Raw genomic sequence first — 21,035 nt, 5'->3', positions numbered from 1 at the left:
TAAAGCCCATCATGTAAGTATCTGTGTTAATTGGGATTTTTTGAGGACATCACATGGAAATATCTTTAAACACTTTGAAACCTTTGAGTCATTTAGTCACACCTGTACCCCAGTGTTTTTAGCATTTTAAAGACAGAGGAGTAGGCACTTCTCTGATACTAAGGAGCTGCCAGCATAGTTGGGGCAATACCTACTGCATGGTCCCCAGTTTGGGAGCTGGGAACTGTTCCTCTGTTGGACTTGAGCTCTGGCCGAAGCAGGACCTAACCAGATTTTTAAACACTTGGTAGAATTGAAATGCAACATAAGCCTCAGTATCTTGCAAAATGCAGCTCCATTTGACATTTAAAGCCTTTTAAAAGCGATTTTTTTTTTTCCAAGACCCTATATAAAGCCAGTATTAGTGCCAGGAGTGTGACCAGACTCCCACTGCTTTCCTGTATGTCCCAGAGAATCTGAAGGCAAGCACAGATCAAAATCTCACTGCTACATCAGAGTTCAGATCTGAACCTCTTGTTAAAGCCAAAGCAAATTAGTTTGATTCAAGCACAGATGAAAACCTTTCAGCGACTGTTGTGAGAATCAAAACCAGCCTCCAAAATAGTTTGGACCTAACAACAGGTTTTGTTTCCAGTTCGCAAGATTTCTGTAAAGTTCTTTTTAATACACTTGGCGGAAATATGAAACAAGAGCCTGAGAAATGCATTAGCGGTGAAGCCATGACTTGCTTGGGACATTTCTCTTTTTCCAAATTTTGGGGGTTTTTTTCTACATCCTACTGCCTGCATGTGCCATTCTGCAAAGCACAGCGATGCAGCCAAGGCTGTATTTTTCAACGGAAGTTTTTTATTTGGGTGGAAGCTGTTGCTGGGTGTATCGACGTGCTGCTGTCCTCCTTCCCAGATGCCACTGAGTTTGTCTAGCAGTGGTAAAACTAGACTTGCCAAAAGATGGTTTTCAGATGGATTGGTGAGCTAATCCAGCTGGTCAGCCGGGTGGGAGTGGGAACATGTCACCAAATCGATGAGGGGTAATGTAGGTCCCCCTTCTGGCTTTAAATGGTAGCAAGGTCCCAGCTCAGTTTATGAATTCAGGCTTTTTAGCTGCCATAGGTCACAGCAGGATTTATCTCATTTCCCCATCCCTCGAGCTGTGCAAAAAAACCACCAGTCACAGCTTAATGTTCTCCTTTAAATGTTTTACTTTTTAATTATTTTGTCAAGAAAGCAATAAAACATCATGTTAAGGAGCCTCCATATATTCGTGAGGCTAATAAAATCTCTGGATGATGGCACAGGTTTGGAGCAGTTAACATTAAATATTTAATATATTGCGGCCAATCCTTCTGAAATCATTTACATTGCTGTAGCGGGTCCGCGCCACTCACTGTTGAGCACTGGAGAGCTCTCGTACAAAGAGCTACTTGAAACCCATTGCAGATCAATGTTTAATGCCATACCTTTTCGTCTTTCTTTTCCTTTAACAATTAATATGGGTCTATATTCAGTTATTTTATAGCCTCCATAAAGTTAATCCTGTGCTAAGGACCCCTTTTTACTTCAATCATTTAGTTAAAGGCTTCTTCAATGTGCAATTGATTCCTGCTGCTCCCCGGGGTGGAAGAAGCTTCGTTCGGGGCTGGCATGAGGGTAGGAGCTATAATGAGGTTTTTCCCTGCACAGCAGCAGCACCTACGCCAGGGAGCTGGTTTTGCAGGGAGGAAGGCAGATTTGTACCACAGGGTGGTTAAATATATGCAGCTAAATAAGCTGGCAGTGAAGGCAGGGTGAGGAGGCTTTGGGTTCTGCTTAGGGAACCCCACATGCAAACCCCTGGGGAGAGATGGGCTCCTTCCCCTGCAGTGCAAAGCAGATAAACAAGATAGAAGTGGTGTTAGCATTTCCATTTTACAGGCTGCAGGAGCTTGCCCACCTGCTCCTACTTAGCCTGTGGCAAAACCCAGTTCTCAAACAGCTTTCCTGACCTTTCTGCTGGCATCTTTATCACAGGACTTATCTCCTGCCTTTTGGCAGGAGGGCTCTTTACAGGGCATTGGCTGGGAGAGTTCTGCTTCCCTTGCCCAATAAAAAGACCAACCAGTGTATGTGTCTTAGCAAATTCCTGTTTTATAGAGGGAATCTTCTGGACAGGTGATACAGATGCCACAAGGAGTTAATTTTTAATTGTTTATAGCTTTGCGAAGTGCAGGTAAAGGTGTTTATCTCAGAGATACTGCTTATGTCTCTTAACAATAACTTTCCATAAATGTTCTCTCTGCAAATGGGAACCTGTTGGGTTTTCATCTTTCACCTCTGTGATTTCTAATGCAGCTAACCCAGGAAGAAAAACTTGAGTTTGCAGACTCAAAGGCTGCATTCTGCAACACTTTGGTTTCTGAGTTCAGTGATGAAATTTGATTTTGTTGGGTTTTTGGCATGGTTTTGCATGTGTGTTTTGTTTCTTTCTGCCCATTTCCTTTTCAAACTACAAACAGACAGCAAAGGGGGAAAACACAAACTGTAAAAGAAGAAACAAGCTGGTAAGACTTGAAACCTCACTAGCAGCCTCACTAGAAAGACTCGTGTGAGTGCTGACTATCATTTTAACCTTAATCTCCATTTTCTGTTTCTCATCTCAGCAGTAGCTGCATCCAGCGACCAGAGCCAGATTCCTATAATTGTTGTGTCTGTAACAGTGGGAGTCATTCTGCTGGCTGTTGTTATCGGTTTCCTTCTCAGTGGAAGGTAAGAAAAGAAGCTGTGTATTTATACTTCTCCAACTTTTGTAATAACTTCTTTCTGACCAGCTGATTAGCACAATTTAGGTGAAAGCAGCATGTGAACGAAGCTGTTGAGTGGTAGCACTGTAAAACAGCACGAGGGTGGGCTGATTGATCCGTTTGGACAGGCAGGAATGGCAAAGGCTTGCTCACAGATGTAGTTCACTTCCCAATGATTTTCATCTCTGTATAGACTGGCCCTGATTATTTGACGTGATGCTCACAGGAGTGTTTTCACATTCCTTTAAAAATAAATAAACCATGTTATTACAGGTAAAATATCCCGAAGCCCATATGTTTGCACTCAAATCTTGGAATAGGCTTTGCTTACAGGGAAAACTTGACTTCAGGAAAACACTGAAAAAAGAAAAGAAAAAGAGAAGAAACCCATCCGAATGGCCAAACGCCCCAAGTTTTGGTCAGGTCTGGATTTCATTTCTCATGTGTAGGACATTAATGTGTTCCCCACACACTAGTAAATTGCACAGAAAATTCCCCCCCACAGAGGGAGACACTCAGCTTCAAACTGTCAGGCGATTCCATTGACTTCTCATGTGCTTAAACATAGGCAAGTGATGAAAGCCTGGGCTATACCATCTTTGACAGCTCTAATGGAAATAGATGGAACTTGTTGGTGGACAAGGGATTGTGGTATTGGGGGAAAATCTGGCTTGTATCAGGATCAGTTTGTACTGCAGCACTAAATTTGTGTAGCAGCCAGCACACAAGGCACTTTCTTCATACACTACATGTGTATTAGAACATTTTTTTAACGGCAGTAGTCAAACAATGCAACATCCTTCATGCAAAGCAATGTGAGGTGCATCTACTGATAAAACTGAATTTGTTTTCAGTGCAAAGTAAAAATTTATGCTTCTCAGGTACCCATCAGCCCACTGTTGCTTTCACGATACAGGTCTGTCTTAAGCTTGAGTCTAGCAGGGTGGCTGTAAATTACAGGATATTGTAAGTGTTAAGAGTGGTTACAAGATACTCACAGGAACTGTGCTGATACTAAACATATTGGCTGAGGGTCTTATTTCCCAGAGGAGGTAGGGTATCAGTCTGTGAATACCATGTGGTGAAATCCAGCCAGGCCGAGCAGCTCTGTCCTCAGGCATAAGCCATCCATGGAAGGACACAGTTATTTTCTGTCTTAAAAGGTAAGTGTGCTGCCAGACTCAGCTCCACTCAAGGACAGAGACTGACAGTCTCATCCAGCTCAGCCATTTGAGGTCCTGTTGTCTGCTTTGAGTGACTTGGCGGGCTTAAAAATGGGAAAATAAATGCTTTTGCCTGCACGAGAAGCATGCAGTGGTGGGGGTGTGTGAATGGCTACAGGCCATTCACATCAGGGGCTACAGGGAAGCTGTATCAAGAAAAACTTTGTTCTGAACACTGTAGGCAGGAGTTCAAGTCTCTCCTTAAAGACCGGCGCTTTTGAATCCTTCCTTGAACAGAGCAAGGGGATGTGGACTTTGGCCTCCCCCAGCCTGGATGCATGCTTTTATGGATGCACACAGGAGGATGCACATGTGGCCGTAGGGAAGCTGTGGATGTAGCCAGGCACCTCTGCAAGGAGAAGTCTGAGGGTGGTGAATTGCAGGTGGAGGAACATACACCCCTCTGTGGCCATAAGGAATCGCAACTGCGTGGCAACCAGCAGCTCTTGCTCTTCCCACAGTCGCTGGCAAGCACTTGGGACCCCTTTGGAGTGGACGTGCCCTTGCAGGTCTAATTTTTCCTGCTACCCTCTCTGGTCCAAGCAAGCAGTTGTAAAGCCTGCACCATTTTTCAGCAATTCTTGTTAGTTACGGCCCTCTGTCCTTTGCCCTAATGGTCTTTGCAGGATGTGCTTCCTTTTGGCTCTTTGTCTCTTGGCATGTTTATCAAAGCCCTTGTCTCCTTTGTCTAGAGTTTTATCGCCGCCTCTGCTGCTTCCGTAATCCTCCTACCTTGTACTCACACCTCTCTCCGTGGACCCCAGGGCAGCTGCGGGTTGCTGGGAGCTTCTTCATGGTGCCACGCTGGATGTATGGGAAGGGGCAGGCACAGGGAGCTGAGCTCTTGGTCCATTTTGATATTTTTGACCCTTCTCCTAAACTGGGAAGAACCCAATCCCTCAGCTGGAGGTGGTAGAGAAGCCTCCAGCACCAAGGTTTGGTCTATTGTTAGAGAATGGGCTTCAAAACCACAGAGCTTCTTGGCCACTTTGAGTTTCCCTGAATTTTAAAGCCCATCTAGTGTGTTGAGTGACTTGTGAGAAGATAAAAATAAACCCCAGAAGCCCAGAAAGCTGACAGCCAATTTGAAATTAAACAAAGCAAAACAAAAAAATTGCTCCTGTTTGGAAGAAGAGATATACCACTGAAATGTGTCACTCACGCTGCTTTGCCTTGGATATGATTTCGAGACAATTTGTGGAGTGACTCTCCCGCTGTGACACTGCAGGGATGATAAATGCATTCCAGGTCATGGGATAATCCCTTTCTGAAGCTGTTAACCTGTTTCTGGAAGATGCTTTCCTGTGTCTTTGGAGTGGTTATGTTGTTCCAGTGCCTAGTTCCAGGAGGTTAAATTTCCTTTCCTAAATGCTTTCCCGTACTTGCTTTTAGAAAAACAGACATTTCAAACTCCAGGAGTTGCTCCAGCTGGAATCACCACTGCTTTCCACACCAAGCAAGCTGTGCAAAGCCCAGGCTCTGTCTTTTCTGCTAATACAGTAGAGAAGGTACTGCCCAGTAGCAAAGCCAAGGAGAAAAACCCTCTTGCTCTGCAACACTGAGGACATAGCATGGCCATTTCCTGCAAACAGGCTCCTTGTTGCTGTCTCCATGCTGCTCCCAGGCTCCCTGGGAGGCCCTGGACACCTCAGAATTAGGATATTCCTCCCTAGGATGCTGTATGGCATCTATTTGTGCATGTCCTCCCAAGTGCCAGGCTGAAGCAAGCAGGGGCTTGAGAGCAGTCCTGCAGTGAGAAGGGGATGTCCTCCTGCTCTTGGCAGCTTGGAAAGTAGTTTCCCAGCCGTAGGACTCAGGAGTTTGCTGGGGTCTGTAGACTTTTTATTTTCCACTAGGTCCTCAGAGACAGAAGTTTCCACACCTCTTCCTCTTTTTTTGCTTACAAGTATCTGCAGTTTTCTTGCCTCTTTTGAACAAATATAAGCAAAAACGGCATTTCCTTTTGGCAGCTGGCCCTAAACCAAAGTTCAGCTGAACGGTAGTCACAGTGGCATTTCCACATGCCAGCGTCCATCTGTGGAAACGTGCTTTGCGTCTGAAGTTGGAGGTTCCTGGGAATTTGAAACTAAATGCACTTTGCCCTAAACAATTAAGCTGTGTTTCAGATGCTCCAGAAAACTCTTCCTGTAAATAATGCATCCTCTGACCAAGGTCATAAATGCCAAGTGAAATAGCTGATCACTTTTTAAAGTTACACCACTCTTTGCATCAAGGACATATTAATAATATAACGATCAGGATTACAAATCAAAGAGATTCACTAAATCAGACTGTAGTTGTCTCGGCAAAAAAAGAGAAGCGTATTGAAAATGTATTATTAAACCAGCTACAAGCATTGAATTAAAGAACACCAAGTTGTTATTATCTTTGTTTTGTTAGGATTATGTGTTCTTGAAAGCGCGATGCATTTTACAGATAGAGAGCAAGGCTATAAATTTTGCTTTCTTAGCAATGCTTGAATTAGGTGCTGCTTGGCATTGTTGCTCCTGATTGAAATATATATTAATCTAAATTCATTACGGACTTTTGGTTTACTGTCTGTGTTGGGCAATGACAGTCACAAGGATCTTTGTGTTCCATCTTGCAAGGAACAATAAGGTGCTGCAGTTGTTGTGGCATCAGCCCCTTTCTTCCTGCAAACTGAGGTTGGAAGCCAGGTTTGGGTCAGCCTGGGAAGGAGACCCACTGCTCCAGAGCAGTTCCCCCTCTTTCCTCCTCCAAAACAAACCTTGTTTGCAAAACTGATGGGGTCTTAGGGTGAGTGTTAAGAAACTGCTGTTCCCTCCGATCACCCAAGAATTTGAGCTTTGTAGCAGTAAACAAAGGCATGAGCTTTTACAGAGTGAAACAGGGCTGCTATTAGGTCTGTGCTGTACATGTTGCAAAAGCTGCTCAAAATAACTAAGAAGTGTACTGTGTATCTGTATTTATAGCCAGCTACCCATTATGGATGACCTTTCCATCTCAAGTGATCTTCCAAAGAACTGGAGGAAGCTTTTTATAGAATTAAAAAAAAAAAATAGATTTGAAGCAACAAAAAACTGCCCCTCGCTCTGTGTCGTGCATATATAGAAAGTCTCTTTCGGGCAAGGATCTAGCCTTCAAGAGACAAAGCAAAGACAAATCTTGCCACCTGGGTATTGGCAATTAGAGGCTTCTACACCAGAGTATCCATCCTTGACCTTAGCTGATTCAGACTTTTAAATATCAGCCCCTGCGGTGGCAGAGGGCTACTTTCTGGACACAAATATGTGCATCTTGTTAAAAAAGTGACTTTCAGGAAGTAGAGAGTGTGAAAGGATTGTATGTATATCCTAGGTCCTGAGCCAGCATTTGCAACCTTTCATGATATGGAAGGTCAAAATGGATTAATTTTTCCACAGGCCCCCCCCAATCCTATTTTCCAAGATGTGTCAGGGTTTAAAATAGTTTGCTTTTTCAATATTTCCATAGGAAATAGGAGACAGTTTGTAGATATTGTTTTTCATAGAGAGAATTTTTCCAGCATGAGTCACAATTTTTGTTAGTTGTTACTTTTTAAAGGATTTTTATCTCTTCATTCTTGCCCGCTCTTCCTTCTTCCTACAGGACATTGTCTCTTGTGATTTATAAACACTTTATGATGCTGACTACTGCCAGATATTCACCTGACAATAGGAAGGATTTTGTTGGAGAAGTTATTGCTCTGCCAAGTCAAAATTCCTATCTGCCAAGAGCAGGCAGGGTCTGATCCTGCTTCTGTTAGGGTCAAGGTTTTTACTACCTTTATCATGTTAACAGCCTCTTTGCTCTTTGGCAGTACACTAGTGTCATTAGTATACAGGATCCCTCTCTGAAAAAAAGGGCTCCAGGGCACCCTTCTGCACAGGGTGATACCTTCCCAGGGCCAGTGTGGAAATCTGCTGCCCATAGTCGCCACCTCTAGCATCTTACCTATATCAGCTTGGCAAATTTGGCTGCTCCAACACCTTTTTTCTTTTTATTCTCAACACTTTTTGGCTTAGTACTTCTCTGCAAACACACTGGGCTCTGCAAGCCAGCCTGAGCTTCTGCAGTTTGGAGGAGAGTTTAGGGACCTAGGCTAATCTGCCTTCAGATGACTTTGGCCCAGACAGGAGGTGAGACTTGACCAAATCTGTAATTAAGCTCCAAGCCCATGAGGCATTGCCCTTGAAATCATCATTTCTGAGTTATTCTGGGAGCAGCCAAGGGAATGGGGCAGGAGGACCGTCACGAACAGATAAGCAGCTGGTGTAAGCTTTGTCTGAGCAGGTGAAATGTGGGGCGGTGCAGCAGTCAGTGACAAAAGCTCCTTGCTTTCATTCAGAGGATGCATTTGATGGCATTGTGCAAGTCCTGCTTCCACGTTGAGAAGGGAACTGGGCTGCCCTTCAAACTGAAAATGGAGCCTGACTTCAGTGCTAGCAGCTCCAGGCTCCTGCTGAGCACTGGTGGTGAAAGCCCCATGCATTCATAGTGTTTTAAAGTGAGGTTTTACAGTGTTTTCTTTTGGCTGTGGAATAAGTAGAGGATGAAGAATAAAATCAGACTGTCATCCCTCTACACTTCTGAATATGTGAATGTTTCACCTTGCTTTGGATGCTAGAAGTAGGAAGCATGACCTCTCCTGGGGACGTGCCATGTTGCAGCACATGGCCCCTTACCTAGAAAAAAGGTTACTCCTACTTTCTTACAGCCTAGACATAGCAAAGTATAATGCCAGAGGTCTTTCCAAGTGCAGTTTCTTTCCCTGGAAGTGTTTGCATAGATATCGTCTGCCTGGGCTTCTGCATTCTCAGTTATTGTGGAACAGTACAGAGACATGCTTTAACATATGAACTAGGTATTGCTCGGCAGGAAGAGTTCATATAGTTCTGGGCAAAGTAGGAATATATTCCTACTCACAGTGTGTAATGCTGTTCCTCTGATGTTTGAAGCAAGCATGTTGACTCGCGAGATGCTAGGTGTAGTGCTGCCCTCCTGACTTGGAGATGCAGGAAGCAGTCATTGCCATCGCTCAGGGCTGCGTGAAGGATTAGAAAAATCTTCCCAGGCATCCTCAAGTATTTCAGTCTCTAATTGCAAGCCTCTGAAGAACATCCCATTAGAGCAACTTATTAAAAGCAACAAATGAGGCTCTCATTTATCATGACTTCAAGTCTTCAACTTATAACTCTTAAAAGCCGCAGCTCTATATGGCAGAGCCTCTCTGAGATCTATCTAGCCACTAGAAATGTAGTTTAATTCCAAATGCTCTCTGGGTCATCTGCAGACTTGTGGTAAATTAATTACATTGATTGCAGGCACAGTTGTTGGGGCCCATCATAGATATACATTTCATTAACAAAGCATGTAGCCCAGGGTTTGAAACGATGCCAAGGGTGTTGATAAGTCCTCCTAGCATAAGTTTATTAAAGCTTGCTCTCTGGGCAGTTGGATTTGCAAGCCACATAGGCATTGCAGGGGTCACCTTTGCTAGAACTGGAGGAGTGTCAGTTTTGTGTGCCTGAGGTAACCGAAAGCGGTAGAGTTGGACTAGCCAAGAGTGGGGCAGTGCCACCAGGCCGTGGAGGTGCAGGAGGTGCCACTGCAGCTCCAGGCTCCTTTATGTTGCCTCTGCCCATCTGCAGCCCTTTTCTTGAAGCCAGGGCTCAAAGCAAAGTCACACCTTGTTTCAAACCAGCTTGGCTTTTGGAGCCGCTGCCTCAGTGCCTCATTCTTTCCCAGCAAAGGGGATTTAACACTGCAGGCGTTTTCTCAGTAACCTTCGCAGTTACGTGTCATCTGTTTAACCTGCAGCAGATTGGAGCCAGGGGCAGCCCCCACAAGCTCTCCTCGTAGTCTGCTGGTTGATTCAGTGAGGCTGGAGGAGACTTTGCAGATAATTTTGTTGTGTGCAGTGCTCAGTTCAGCTCTGCTCCTCAGTACAAGTCAGTTTACTGGCTAGAGATCTTAAAACCCCAGAGAGTTCCAGGCATATTTCATTGAATGGAGATCTCTTATACTGCCACAGCATTTGATCCTGTCTGGAAAGCATTTGCTTTCAGCTCCTTAGTTTCTAGACCAAGAAAGCCATGCGTGGAGTGAGAAGACAGGGAAATTCTGCCCCTCCTAGAGACTATCAGCACCCAGATGTGGTGGCCATGGCGGCACGGTGGGTTTGCTGGAGTTTAACATCCAGCTTTATTTGCCTCAGGATTTTTATATTCTGAAGTTTATCTGTAAAATCAAGCCATACTTTTAACACAAGCAGTAATAAATCTTCCTTTTTCCTAACTGTTCAGGCCAAGTAGTCCATTCACTTACCTATCCAAGTGCTCCTTGGACTGGAAAGTGAATATTGTTGTCTGCTGATCCAGTTTAGTTTGTTTCTAAGAGATTTAGATTTTCCTTAATGTTACACCTCAGAGTACTATGATCTTAAGTGCACCGTTGAGGTATATTTCCCTTGCACTGGAGCATTTTTTTCCTCCCTGTGAAGGGAGCAAGTGAGATCTGAAGCCTCTGCATTCAGAGCACTGAACTGATTTTGTCTCAGTGCAGCCCATGTTGCTGAAGAGGTGCTCAAAGAATTTTCTTTGTTTAAGAAAACGAGCTCTTTTCACTTTAAGTAAGTGGTTGCTTTTCAGGTTAATTGAACTGTTGTTTCAAAAACTTGGGCGTTGTATGCTGAACCCTGGGGAAGGTCTGGTGGCAGCAAAATGCCTGGGGGGAAAAGGGCCTCCTAGCTAAAATATAAACTAAATCATCACAGCCACAGTGATCTTCTGGAGACTACCAGTTCCCTGTGCTCAAATCCTGTGAGATTAAACCCAGAAAATGACAAAATTAACTCAAAATGTATAGTGCTTGGATTCCCTTTGTGTGCATGTGGGTTTTGGACCTCTGGTGTTAACTTCGATCAATGTAGAGGTTTAGTGAAGGCTGAGCTGCTCCCATATTAGTGTGACTGCACAAGCTGGGGCATTATGAAAATACTAAATATTGTCAATTATAGTAAAAAAATATTGGCATCACTGTTTAGAAAATGTTAGCAAGTTGTTTTGCTGATGCAAAAGGAGCTTAGAGAGACATTCTTCACCAGTTCTAATTTAAGTAAGCACATAATCCAGTATATAATTCTGTAAATCATTGCATGCCTGAAGTTATTTTGCATTGTAATTTAAGGTGGTGCAGTTGCAGAATGTTAATTTTGTCTAAATAGGCTATTTTAATGTGTTTAGGCATTGTAAGTTATACTTTATAAAAATCTAGTGGGCACAATTTTTTTTTCAATACTTTTTTTCAAGAACTCGATGATTTAAGGAGAAATGATGAGTGAGGTCTTCAGATGACTTTGACTAGAGTATGTCTGCACCGTTGACCATCTGCTTGTATATTGTACTGAAGTTCTTCCTGTTGTTTCTTATGCACTGTGTTCTTTTTCAGGACGTATTACCTTAATAGATTTGGTAACAGAAAAATTGTTCATGCAACTTATCTGAGAAGGATAAAGGGCAATTACTGAGATGCAGCCAGCCCTGGGTTATGGACTGATGCTAGGCGAACCCATACTCTGATTAGACTAGAGTAATGGCTTGGCAGCCTTCAAAGTCAAGCTGTGGACACACACAGTGCCTTTCAACTCACCATATTTTGAGTTTATTTAGGCTGAATGCTCTCACACGACTCATAAGGTCTTGCTTCTGCAGAGACATAATGAGCGTGCAAAACTTCACTGATACAAGGAGACCCAGAAAGGGTCATGTGAGTTGAGTACATGCACAAGGGTCTGCAAAAGCAGGGCTCGCATTCATCGAGTGCTTTGGTTTTTGAAAGGAAAATGTAACTATACCACACACACGCTTGTGGAAAATAGTCACTTTGCCTGCTCCAAGGCAGGTGCTTAAATTTAAGCACATGGGTGGCCCCATTAATTCTAATGGTGGTGCTCAAGTACAGGAAGCACATGGTTAATTGCTTTGCAGGACCAGGATCTATACGCTCTCTCCAAGGCGCTTTTACCCAAGGGTAGCGCATGCCATGAAATCCTTGCAGCCCAGTGTGCTAAGGTCCAAACAATAATTGCAATAAGAAGGAAGAAGTGCATATAAAAATGTTGCGAATGTATTTGAACCTTGCCAGGACGGTGGGATTATTCCTTATCCTGGGCCTTTTTGTTTGCTTTTCAGTTGCTGCGATCATGGCTGTGGGTGGGCTTCTTCTCTGCGTGCTGTTGCCTATCCGAGCCTAACATGGTCAGTGTTCCCACCCGTGCTGGCTCCTATTCCGTGTCCTCCCTCCATGTTTTCTGTGCACAGTCTGCCTTTCCCTCCCTTTCTTGTATTGGCCTGGAAATCACTTTCTCATCTGATCTCTGCACCCAGCTTGTCTATCTCAACAACTGGAAATAGCGTGACCCGAAGCAGAGTGTGTCTCCAGCAAGAGCAGGGATCCTGGGTGAAAAAAAAAAAAAAAAAAACAAACTGATGTTTTATGCTGTGATCGATCCAGACACTGAACCAGCAATGTCATGTGTCATAATAAAACACCACATATGCTGGACACTTCAACAAATTCTGCTTCTTGTCACCAAAAGGGGCTAGGGGGGTGGATGGTAATTTGCCCCCAGAAATGAGGTGGGGGGCAGGCGGGAGTGGAAAGGTATTTATTTAGTGGCATGTAATGTGCATGTCAGTGAAGCAAACTGTATGTCATCGACATACATGTCAATGTATGACATACATGACAATGACATGATGCTGTTTGCCAACAATATGCTCCAGCAGTGTTGGACATATCTCTGGGGGTGTCGAGAGCTGCGTGTCCGTGCTGCATGCTGCCCATTCTGCCACCATCTGGGCTGCCTCACTGGCTTATGCTCTCTTGTACCCTCCCCTCTAACTTTCCTAATTAATCGAAGGAAGGGAGATTTTAATTTCTGTTGTTTTGATGGGACACGAGTTGAGTTGCGATTTTAGGTCTCTAAATTGGCTGTAATCTGTGCAGACAGAGATCTTCCAAAGCCTCCTAGGAGAGTGATGAGATCACCATCCCCATCAGATAGCTGATTGAAACCATGGGAGCGCTGAGATGTCCCACATGCGTTGTTAAACCGGGAAGGTTTTACAGCATAGCTGGGTGAGAGGTGTGAAACTCTCTTCTACTGTGTTTTCTGTGGGATGCTGAGGCTCTGCATGGTGGTAGCTGGGTCATGGTGCAGTCCCTGGCTATGGGGCACAGCAATCACCAAGGTGGACCATTTTTGGGTCCTCTAGTGCTGTATTTTGGATCTGATAGAGGCCTGAACCAAGGAGGAGTTTGCAGATGCAAATCCCAAAGGCTTTAAAGCAGAAGGCTTTTTTTTTTGTTTGTCCCTGTTGTAGCATTTTTAAATTGGTTTTCGTGATTTTTCACTGATTAAGAGCATCATTAGCAAGTAAGGATGCTCAGCTCAAAGTATCAGCTGCAAAATGTTCTCCTGGTGCATGTTGTCATTCTGTGAGCCAGCAGTTTGGCAATGATTGTGCTAAACTGGTCTGTTGTCTGCCGTGCCTGTGCCACCAGTGCACGAGCAGTCCCTCGCTGGAGTCACACTTTCAATGTCCTCAGTAAGGGCCCCAACCAAAGAGTGGCAGCAGTGGAAAGTACTTCTCAGAGGAGACTGGGAATTGACTGGATAGCTGTGAAGAAGAGAGAAGCGTAGGGCAAACCTGGCTGACCTGGAAAACACCCTCTGCAAGTTTCCTCCTAAGCAGCGGAGAGACTAATGTGGCAGCAAGCTGGGCGGGGGAAATGGGAAAAGTGACTTCAAGGCACGGATACCATCAGCTGTGCTATGGAAAGGCACGACAACCTCTTTAGAGAGATTTATGGAGATCCCTTCAGAGGGAGCTTCCTGTGAGAGGAGGAAATTATATCTTGTTTAAATTATTTTTAATTGTTCTGGCGGTGGTTTACGAAAGCAGGGAGGCATTCAGTGCGAAGGCCAGGGAAAGACTAAAGGCTAAAAATACCACCCCTGGAATTATGAAACTTCCTTTGTAAGGCATCCAAGTTAGAGGTCGAAGGCAGGGTCGCACCATGTAGGGGTGGACAGCAGTGGCTGGGAAAGCAGCTGAGAAGACAATGAGCCTGCAGCCCTTAGGAAAGGGAACCTGCCCTGGTTCCTCTCAGACCAGTTGTCTAGTGTATCTTTAAACTGAGCCAAAGGTCTTGTCATCCCAAGACCTTTTATTGCTCTTTTGATCGTGTTCTCCAAATTATAGGACTTGGAGAGTAGATCAAGGAGTTGAATGAGTCAGATTCCCAGCCTGCACGGGCTGCTCCAAGTTACTCCAGATGAAAGTTTGGTCCGTGTCATTATAGACATCAAAAAAGCAGGAGGAAAGTGAACACAAAAATACAAAACAACTTCCAGTATAAAAGCTGTTTGTTTTACAGTAGTCCCTTGAGTATTCCCTGGTTTTGTGATACTGAATATATTCCAGGATTGCAGGCAACAAAGACAAATGCGGAACATAGACCAATATTGTTAGAGGTAGACTTTTGCCTCTGGCTCTCAGTATTGGTGGTGTTTGTCCAGGATAGAATTATTTGCTGAACAAGTTATTGTCTCCATACTTGAGCTGAGGTGACAGGATCTTGGCCAGATGGACAGATCTGTGTTTGTTTGTTCCTCTGGGTGGAAGACAGTCCTGCCCTGCAACACGTATGCAGCCTTATCACTTTAACATCTTGGAATAAATGGTCTGAAATGAGCACTAACCCCTTGCAAACAGCAACCTTGTGGTCCTTGCAAACCTCCTGTAAAATGACAGCTCAAGATGGGTTGGATGCATTCGTCAAAGTTGATTTATTGTAAAAGATGTGCTTCTGAGTGAAGGTCTCACCCCTGAAAAGCAAGTGGCATTTTGTTTCTGTTTCAGAGAAGCGCACAGAGTTCATTTATCTCATATTTAAGAGATTAAATACATGTATAAATCTCTGCAGGACTGTGACGGGAGATTGCATGCTGCTTCAGGGCACAAGCTGTTCGATGGTACTGACTGCACCTAGCAAGGTGAGGTCCCTTTCCTCATCAGGGATGTCCAGATGCTGTCCCCATGTGCATTTCCAGTAAAGCCTTGGCTGTGTGCTGAAATGCTTTGGCCTATGCCTACAAAAATAGTATGTATAGATTCTCCCACATCACTGCCTAGGGCTTGGATGTCCATGGTCCAGCTTCACAGTCCCTTGACTATGTCCTGCCTGAGTTGTGACCAGAGCAGTGGTCACAGCTAGGGAGATGGAAACTCCATCCCTTGGGCATTCTGTGGTTTTAGGGGATGCCTCTGGTGGCCACACTCCACCCGGCAAGAGCACCCCAAAGCACAGGGTCAGATGCAAAGTATCTCCATTGGTCCAGGGAGAGTGTAAACATCTTCCTGCCTCGCATCTTGAAGGATTTTTTCCCGTGAATAGGCTCTGCCATGCGAGGCAGTGGGCATTGGTTTCCCAGCTGGATTCTTCATCTTTCTACCTGTCCGTTTTATATTTTATAAACCTATATAGGGATCATTTTGCAACTTCACTTTTATAATCTGCCCCATAAATATTTTACAAGCTGCCTGCCAATCTGCAAGTAGTTTTTAAATAAGACATGATGCCTTAAGAATATTTAAAGTCTCACTTTTTTTCCTCTGGTACTTTTATTGAAAAACACAGAGCTGTGCAAGGAAGACATCTGCTTTCTAGATACAGAAACTGGGACAAATCCACAACAGGAGTAAATGAGTTAAGATTCAGGTGTGCTGCTGAATTGCATTAACTCTTTGGCTGAGTGTCTCCAGCTCAGTGGGAGATAAAGCAAGCATCAGAATCTTTATGCTTTTGCTGTACGTGATACAGAAAAGATACAGGAAATCTGTGGTTTGTACAATGACAATACATTAACTAGAGAATGAGTCTTCCATCAGGAGGCTTTTGACTCAGCTTTTCCAATAAATATTAAGAGCAAATGCACATACAGAAATGGATTATTTCACAAACAAGTGGAAGCTTTTTCTTCCCCCCAAGTATGTTGCAAAGCCACACTATTTAGATACTTCTATCTGCTGGTAAGGTTCATGTAGTGAATCAGGACTGTTAACCTAAAATAGCAGATTTTTATGAGAAAAATCTTGTCAATCCCGTTGGGGAAGAACAGAGAAAAAAATTCTTGTGTGTGTTATTTAACGCATCTGAAGGTCAAGAAGGGAAGAAGTGCGGTTTAGCCCCAGTCAGCGTGTACATGGCTTGTTTCTCTGGGTAGTTTAAGAAAGTGAGTATGCGGAGGGGCACGAGTGATTGCAACAGGCAGGTTTTGCAGCAAGCTTTGTTAGTGACGCCCAACTGTTGCTTGGCAGTTGCAGTCCACTAGCTGCCATTTCATTCTGGCATGTCATGTTGAGTCTTGTTTTAATGACGCTTTGAGGGTCCTAGAGCCTGATTTCGTATGCTAATGTGACGTGCTGCTGTATTTGTTACCCAGCTTGAGCGAGGGGGACAGCCAGAGCCAGTGGGTTTGCACTGGCCCTTTGAGTGTGTCCCTGGGCAGTGAAAAATGGACTGTTGTGCATCAGCGTGTGCTTGGATCACTGGACGCAAGCGATGTCATGTTCCCCATTACTCTCTCCTCCCTCTTTAAGGTCAAAGAATCGGGAGATGCAGGTAGTAAAAAAAGGATAATGTTAGAAAAGCTTATTTATAGGTGAAGTACTTCAAACCTGAGGAGGAGATGAGATGAGAGCATTTGCTCTAAAAGGTGAATGGAAGGAATCTTGTATATGTGTTTTTGGTAGAAGGATTAATTGAAACATTTGTGTATTTTTTAAGGGGAAAATTGAATTATACACCACAATCCAGAAAATTACTTCTGGGGAAAACTGATGTAACTTTTAGCAACTTGCAGCAGAAAAAAATGGGGTTGCCAGAAGTGAGAAATTATTCTGATACTCTTATCTCTAGTTTACATACTTAAAAGGGGAGGCAGTATGATGAAGTAGGAGAAAACTATGTTTTCACCCAGGGATTGTGAACACCAAAATGCACTTTGAAATTACCCTTACCCCAGTGTCTCCATGTACACCTAGTGCTTAGTTTTTGAGTTAATCAGGCAGGACCCCATCTTGGGAGATGGCACTGCTGCTGCTAGAACAAGGTGATGAGCAGCGGCACGCAGGTAACTGAGCCGTGTCTCCAGGCAGCTCATTGCTGCTCTCGTGAGTTTTGCATCTGGAGCGTGATGGTCTCACCTTGGTCGCTGCTGCTGAAATTGCACCCTGCATGGATAGCCTGGCTGTTTATCAAATGCGACCCATTTATCTCCCTGCCTGTGTCCCTGGACCACCCACCAGCCTCCCCCCTTGTCTTCTGCAGCTTGTCTCGATCCATTCCCCTGCTCTTGCACAACCTTTGCAGTCTGTTTTTCTCTCCTCTGCCCTTGACACATGTCTCCTCTTCTCCCCATGGTAAGCTTGTGTGCCTGCTCCCCTTCCCCAGAGTAACCCTGGGAGCTCATGGTGCTTTTCCCATCCTCAACCCTTCAGTATCCAGCTCTGCTGGGGCCAGCTCAGTGGTGGTGTGTGCGTCCCATCGTATTGGGACTTTTGGGTGTAATCGTGATTGTTTCACAAATCCGGTGCCAAAATACTATAGCCAAAAGGCTGCTTGGCCCCTTCCAGGCAGACAGCAGTTCCCTGTAATAGGACTTCACGCTGAGGGCATGTTTCATGCAGATGCCTATTACTGCCTCCTCCTAATTGCAGTTTTGTTTCTGCTAATTGTATGCTCCTCCTTGCTGTGAGTGATGCTGGAGTGCTTGCATGCCCCTATCTCAAAAATCATGGGCAATGAAAGAGAAGACCCCAAGTTTCTCAGCTTTAAGTGGCTTCTTGGTAACCCGAGGTTTTCTGTGAGGCATGCCAACTAGCGATCCCACTGCGAGCTGGCTGGCTTGCAGGTGTCTGTTGCGGGTTTTTTCAGTCTACCAAGCAGTGTCCCTCTGTCTCATATCCATGCAGTTTGCTTTAAGGATGATCCAGTTATCATATGAAGTCCTTGGAAAGACTGGCATATATATGTGCACCATACATACCTCATCCTGTATTTTTAAATGTGTATATATATGTGTGTATGTAGCAGTTCTCTTTGCCTGTGCAGTTACCCTGTGGCTTCCTATGTGATTATCTTAAGTAAAGCAGGTCTCAGAAATGCCACCAAAGCAGCCATTTATTATTAGGGCAACATCACATAGAAAACCAGCAAGAAGAGTGGGGGAAGAGCAGTGAAAGACTAATAGGAAGATGTCCTGGGAGAGATGCAACTCCCATATGGCTGTGGTTGCAACTCCATGATAGGATTCAGCAGAATTCTTGCACTGCCTGGTGCTAACAAGGGAGCAAGATAGGTCAGGTAGTGACTCTATGCCTTCTTCCATCTTTACTGCTGCTGGGCAGAGGCGATTGCATGAAGATAGGAGATGTGTAGCAAACCCCATCAGACCCAGGAACACACAGGAGACCCTTGAAGGCAGTGAGGCAACAGGTTTTGGGTTTTTTAAGCCACTATTTTGCATGTGTATAAGGTGTTAATGTTTACACAAGGCTGTCTTCTAAAGTATCAAAATTTAAAGTTCTGTGCAAATGCCCAGTGGATGTAGAAGAGCATGCAATACATACAACATGGCGCCTGCAAAATCTCTGCGGTCCAGGAGATCTCGCTTCTGCAATTCTAATGTTTCATCCCATTCCCCTTCCATCATCTTCCTGTTCTTGCTTTTTTTCTTTCATCCTAATAATAGCTGAATTAGATGTATGGTAGAGCGGAGTTGTTCGGAAGCATCTGTGGGATTTGGAAACGCAAGTCCAATTGAAAATCAGTGGGCCTTGGGCCCTGAATCCCATTAGGGAAATTGCAAGTAGTTTGATGAGCTAAAACTGGGACAGCAGCAATACAGCCACTAGAGAGGTTGGATTCATCACTGCTCTGAGTTTTTGTGCTTTGTGTGATTTGAAGTAAAGAGCAGGGTTCTGCAGTAGCAGAGACAAAAACACTCTTCTGTTGTTTTTTTCCAGGCGATGTGGCTATAGCAAGGCTAAACAAGATCCAGAAGAAGAAAAGATGCATTTTCATAATGGCCACAGTGAGTAAAGATTGAACATGTATATATGTGGTTTTAGCTCTCTGTGGTAATGAGACATATAATGGAGAGGGATTTTTATTTTTTTTTTTAATATCTGGTTTTGCTGGTGATTCACAAAAGAATTGTTTGTTCTGTTATTCAGTAAATCCCAAACTGCCCCTGCTCTAAGCCTGTGGAGAGCTGAATGTTTGAACAGTCCTTATATGTGCCCAGCTATTCACACCTGCACATTTGCAGCAGATCTCTCTAGCAAGCTGTTTTGTTCTCTTCCTCTGTCTTTGCTGTGTGACCCAAGGTACTATTAATTTTGCCTGTTCGGCACACAATGACTCTACATTTTTGTGGTCTGGATGCATCAGTCCAGAATACCTGTTTTGAAACCCTTGCTCCACCCCAGCCAGCCCTGAGGATCAAGCCCACAGCTACTCATTGCCTTGGATGCCTCTGCAGATGCATGAGGAATAACGCCTACTTCTTGCTCCTAGGATGCTTTCAGAACTGCTGTGTTAATGCCCTTATATACAAAAAACCTCTGTGGTGATGCTAGAAGGTGCATCTCATGATTATTATCAGTCCTTCTGTACATCCAAAGCCAGCATTTGAAAAGCCTTCCTTCATCAAGTGCTGTGGGATCTGGACGTGGGTAACAGCGAGGTGCCTTTTGGGGTGGAAAAGGCAAACGCATCTTGAGTGAAAGTCAGATTTCCATTAGTGCTATGTAATGAAGGCAGCAGGAAGCAAATCAATTAAGAGCCACAGTGTAATATAGCTGTCTTATTAGACTGATGAGCAGTTCTTCATGTGAGTAGCCTTAATGATTGTCAAAACAAACTTACAATATGGATAATGAAAATACTTTTTCCCCTCTCAAGTCCTGGAGAAAAAGCCTGCTATTGATTATACTGGCATAACCCACAGTCTTTGTACTGCAAATATTCAGTTCATTTAAATCTCAGTAACTCCATCTGAAATAATGTGGCAAATTGATTAGCTAATATGTGACTGGTAGGGCATAATTTATTACAGCTCTCCATCAACCCCCATCCACCCAACTTGCTTTGCAAGTTGTTCCCTTAACATTTTGCTTTTTGTACTTTTCCTCCTGGCATACCCTTTCCTGATCCAGAACGGGGTCCTTTTGCACCAGACCCCAAACCAGCCTGTTACGCAGCACCAAGAGGGATTTTTAGCTGCACATTGTTCCAGCTGAGCCCTATTGTATGCTTTTCTAAATACAACAAAGTTGCATGTATGTCATGTATAAACTAAATGTTGTTTTCCAACAATGCTATTCAGTTTTGCTGTAGAAGTTGGTTTCTGTACTGCAGTGTTTTCCAGCAAAGCAGAGTGCAAGGGACAGGAGGGTGTATTGCTCATCTTCTGTCATGCCATGTGCTGTTAACACTCCTAATTTGTGTTTGCAGTTAAGCTGCCTGGAGTAAGGACCTACATTGACCCCCACACCTATGAGGACCCTAATCAAGCCGTCCATGAGTTTGCTAAGGAAATAGAAGCTTCGTGCATAACCATTGAAAGAGTTATCGGAGCTGGTATGGAAATGCATTTCATGACCTTTAGCAGCTTGGAGGTTTGTCTTTCCTAACACGAGAGGTCTGAGAAGGGCTGTGAAACATTTGTAATGTTAGGTACCCTGCAAGTGATGGGGAGCATGTCCCAGATGAAGTTTGGGAGAAACCTGTCATTGACTGCAGTTTTGAAATTCAGGGACTGAACTGAAAACGGTCATGTTTGGACCAAGCTGAGTTGTTCTGATGGATGCTAAGGGAAATGAGTCACTTAGTTTTCAGGTTCTTTTCACCATTTTAACCTATTTCTCCTCCCCCATTAAGGTCAGTCTCAAAGCAAAAAT

At 44.1% G+C, this 21,035-nt stretch overlaps 1 protein-coding gene across 10 annotated transcripts in view; it reads left to right on the top strand.

The window, feature by feature from the left end:
* The window catches only part of EPHA5 (EPH receptor A5), a 197,037-nt gene that overhangs the window by 150,638 nt on the left and 25,364 nt on the right, over window positions 1–21,035 (top strand). For 4 of the 10 annotated variants that reach the window (XM_032997734.2, XM_032997732.2, XM_032997725.2 and 1 more), the window contains 4 exons: window positions 2,639–2,744; window positions 12,195–12,260; window positions 19,098–19,165; window positions 20,590–20,715. In XM_032997734.2, coding sequence (XP_032853625.2) covers window positions 2,639–2,744; window positions 12,195–12,260; window positions 19,098–19,165; window positions 20,590–20,715 — 366 coding nt within the window. The remainder of the gene's footprint in view (window positions 1–2,638; window positions 2,745–12,194; window positions 12,261–19,097; window positions 19,166–20,589; window positions 20,716–21,035) is intronic. The other 6 variants (XM_032997726.2, XM_032997728.2, XM_032997733.2 and 3 more) reach the window with 3 other exon arrangements.

Source organism: Tyto alba, unplaced genomic scaffold (genome assembly GCF_018691265.1).
Source record: "Tyto alba isolate M040663 unplaced genomic scaffold, T.alba_DEE_v4.0 Super-Scaffold_23, whole genome shotgun sequence".
NCBI classification, from domain to species: domain Eukaryota; kingdom Metazoa; phylum Chordata; class Aves; order Strigiformes; family Tytonidae; genus Tyto; species Tyto alba.
Note: the sequence above shows the minus strand (reverse complement) of the source record. Positions and strands in the feature narration are given on the sequence as shown.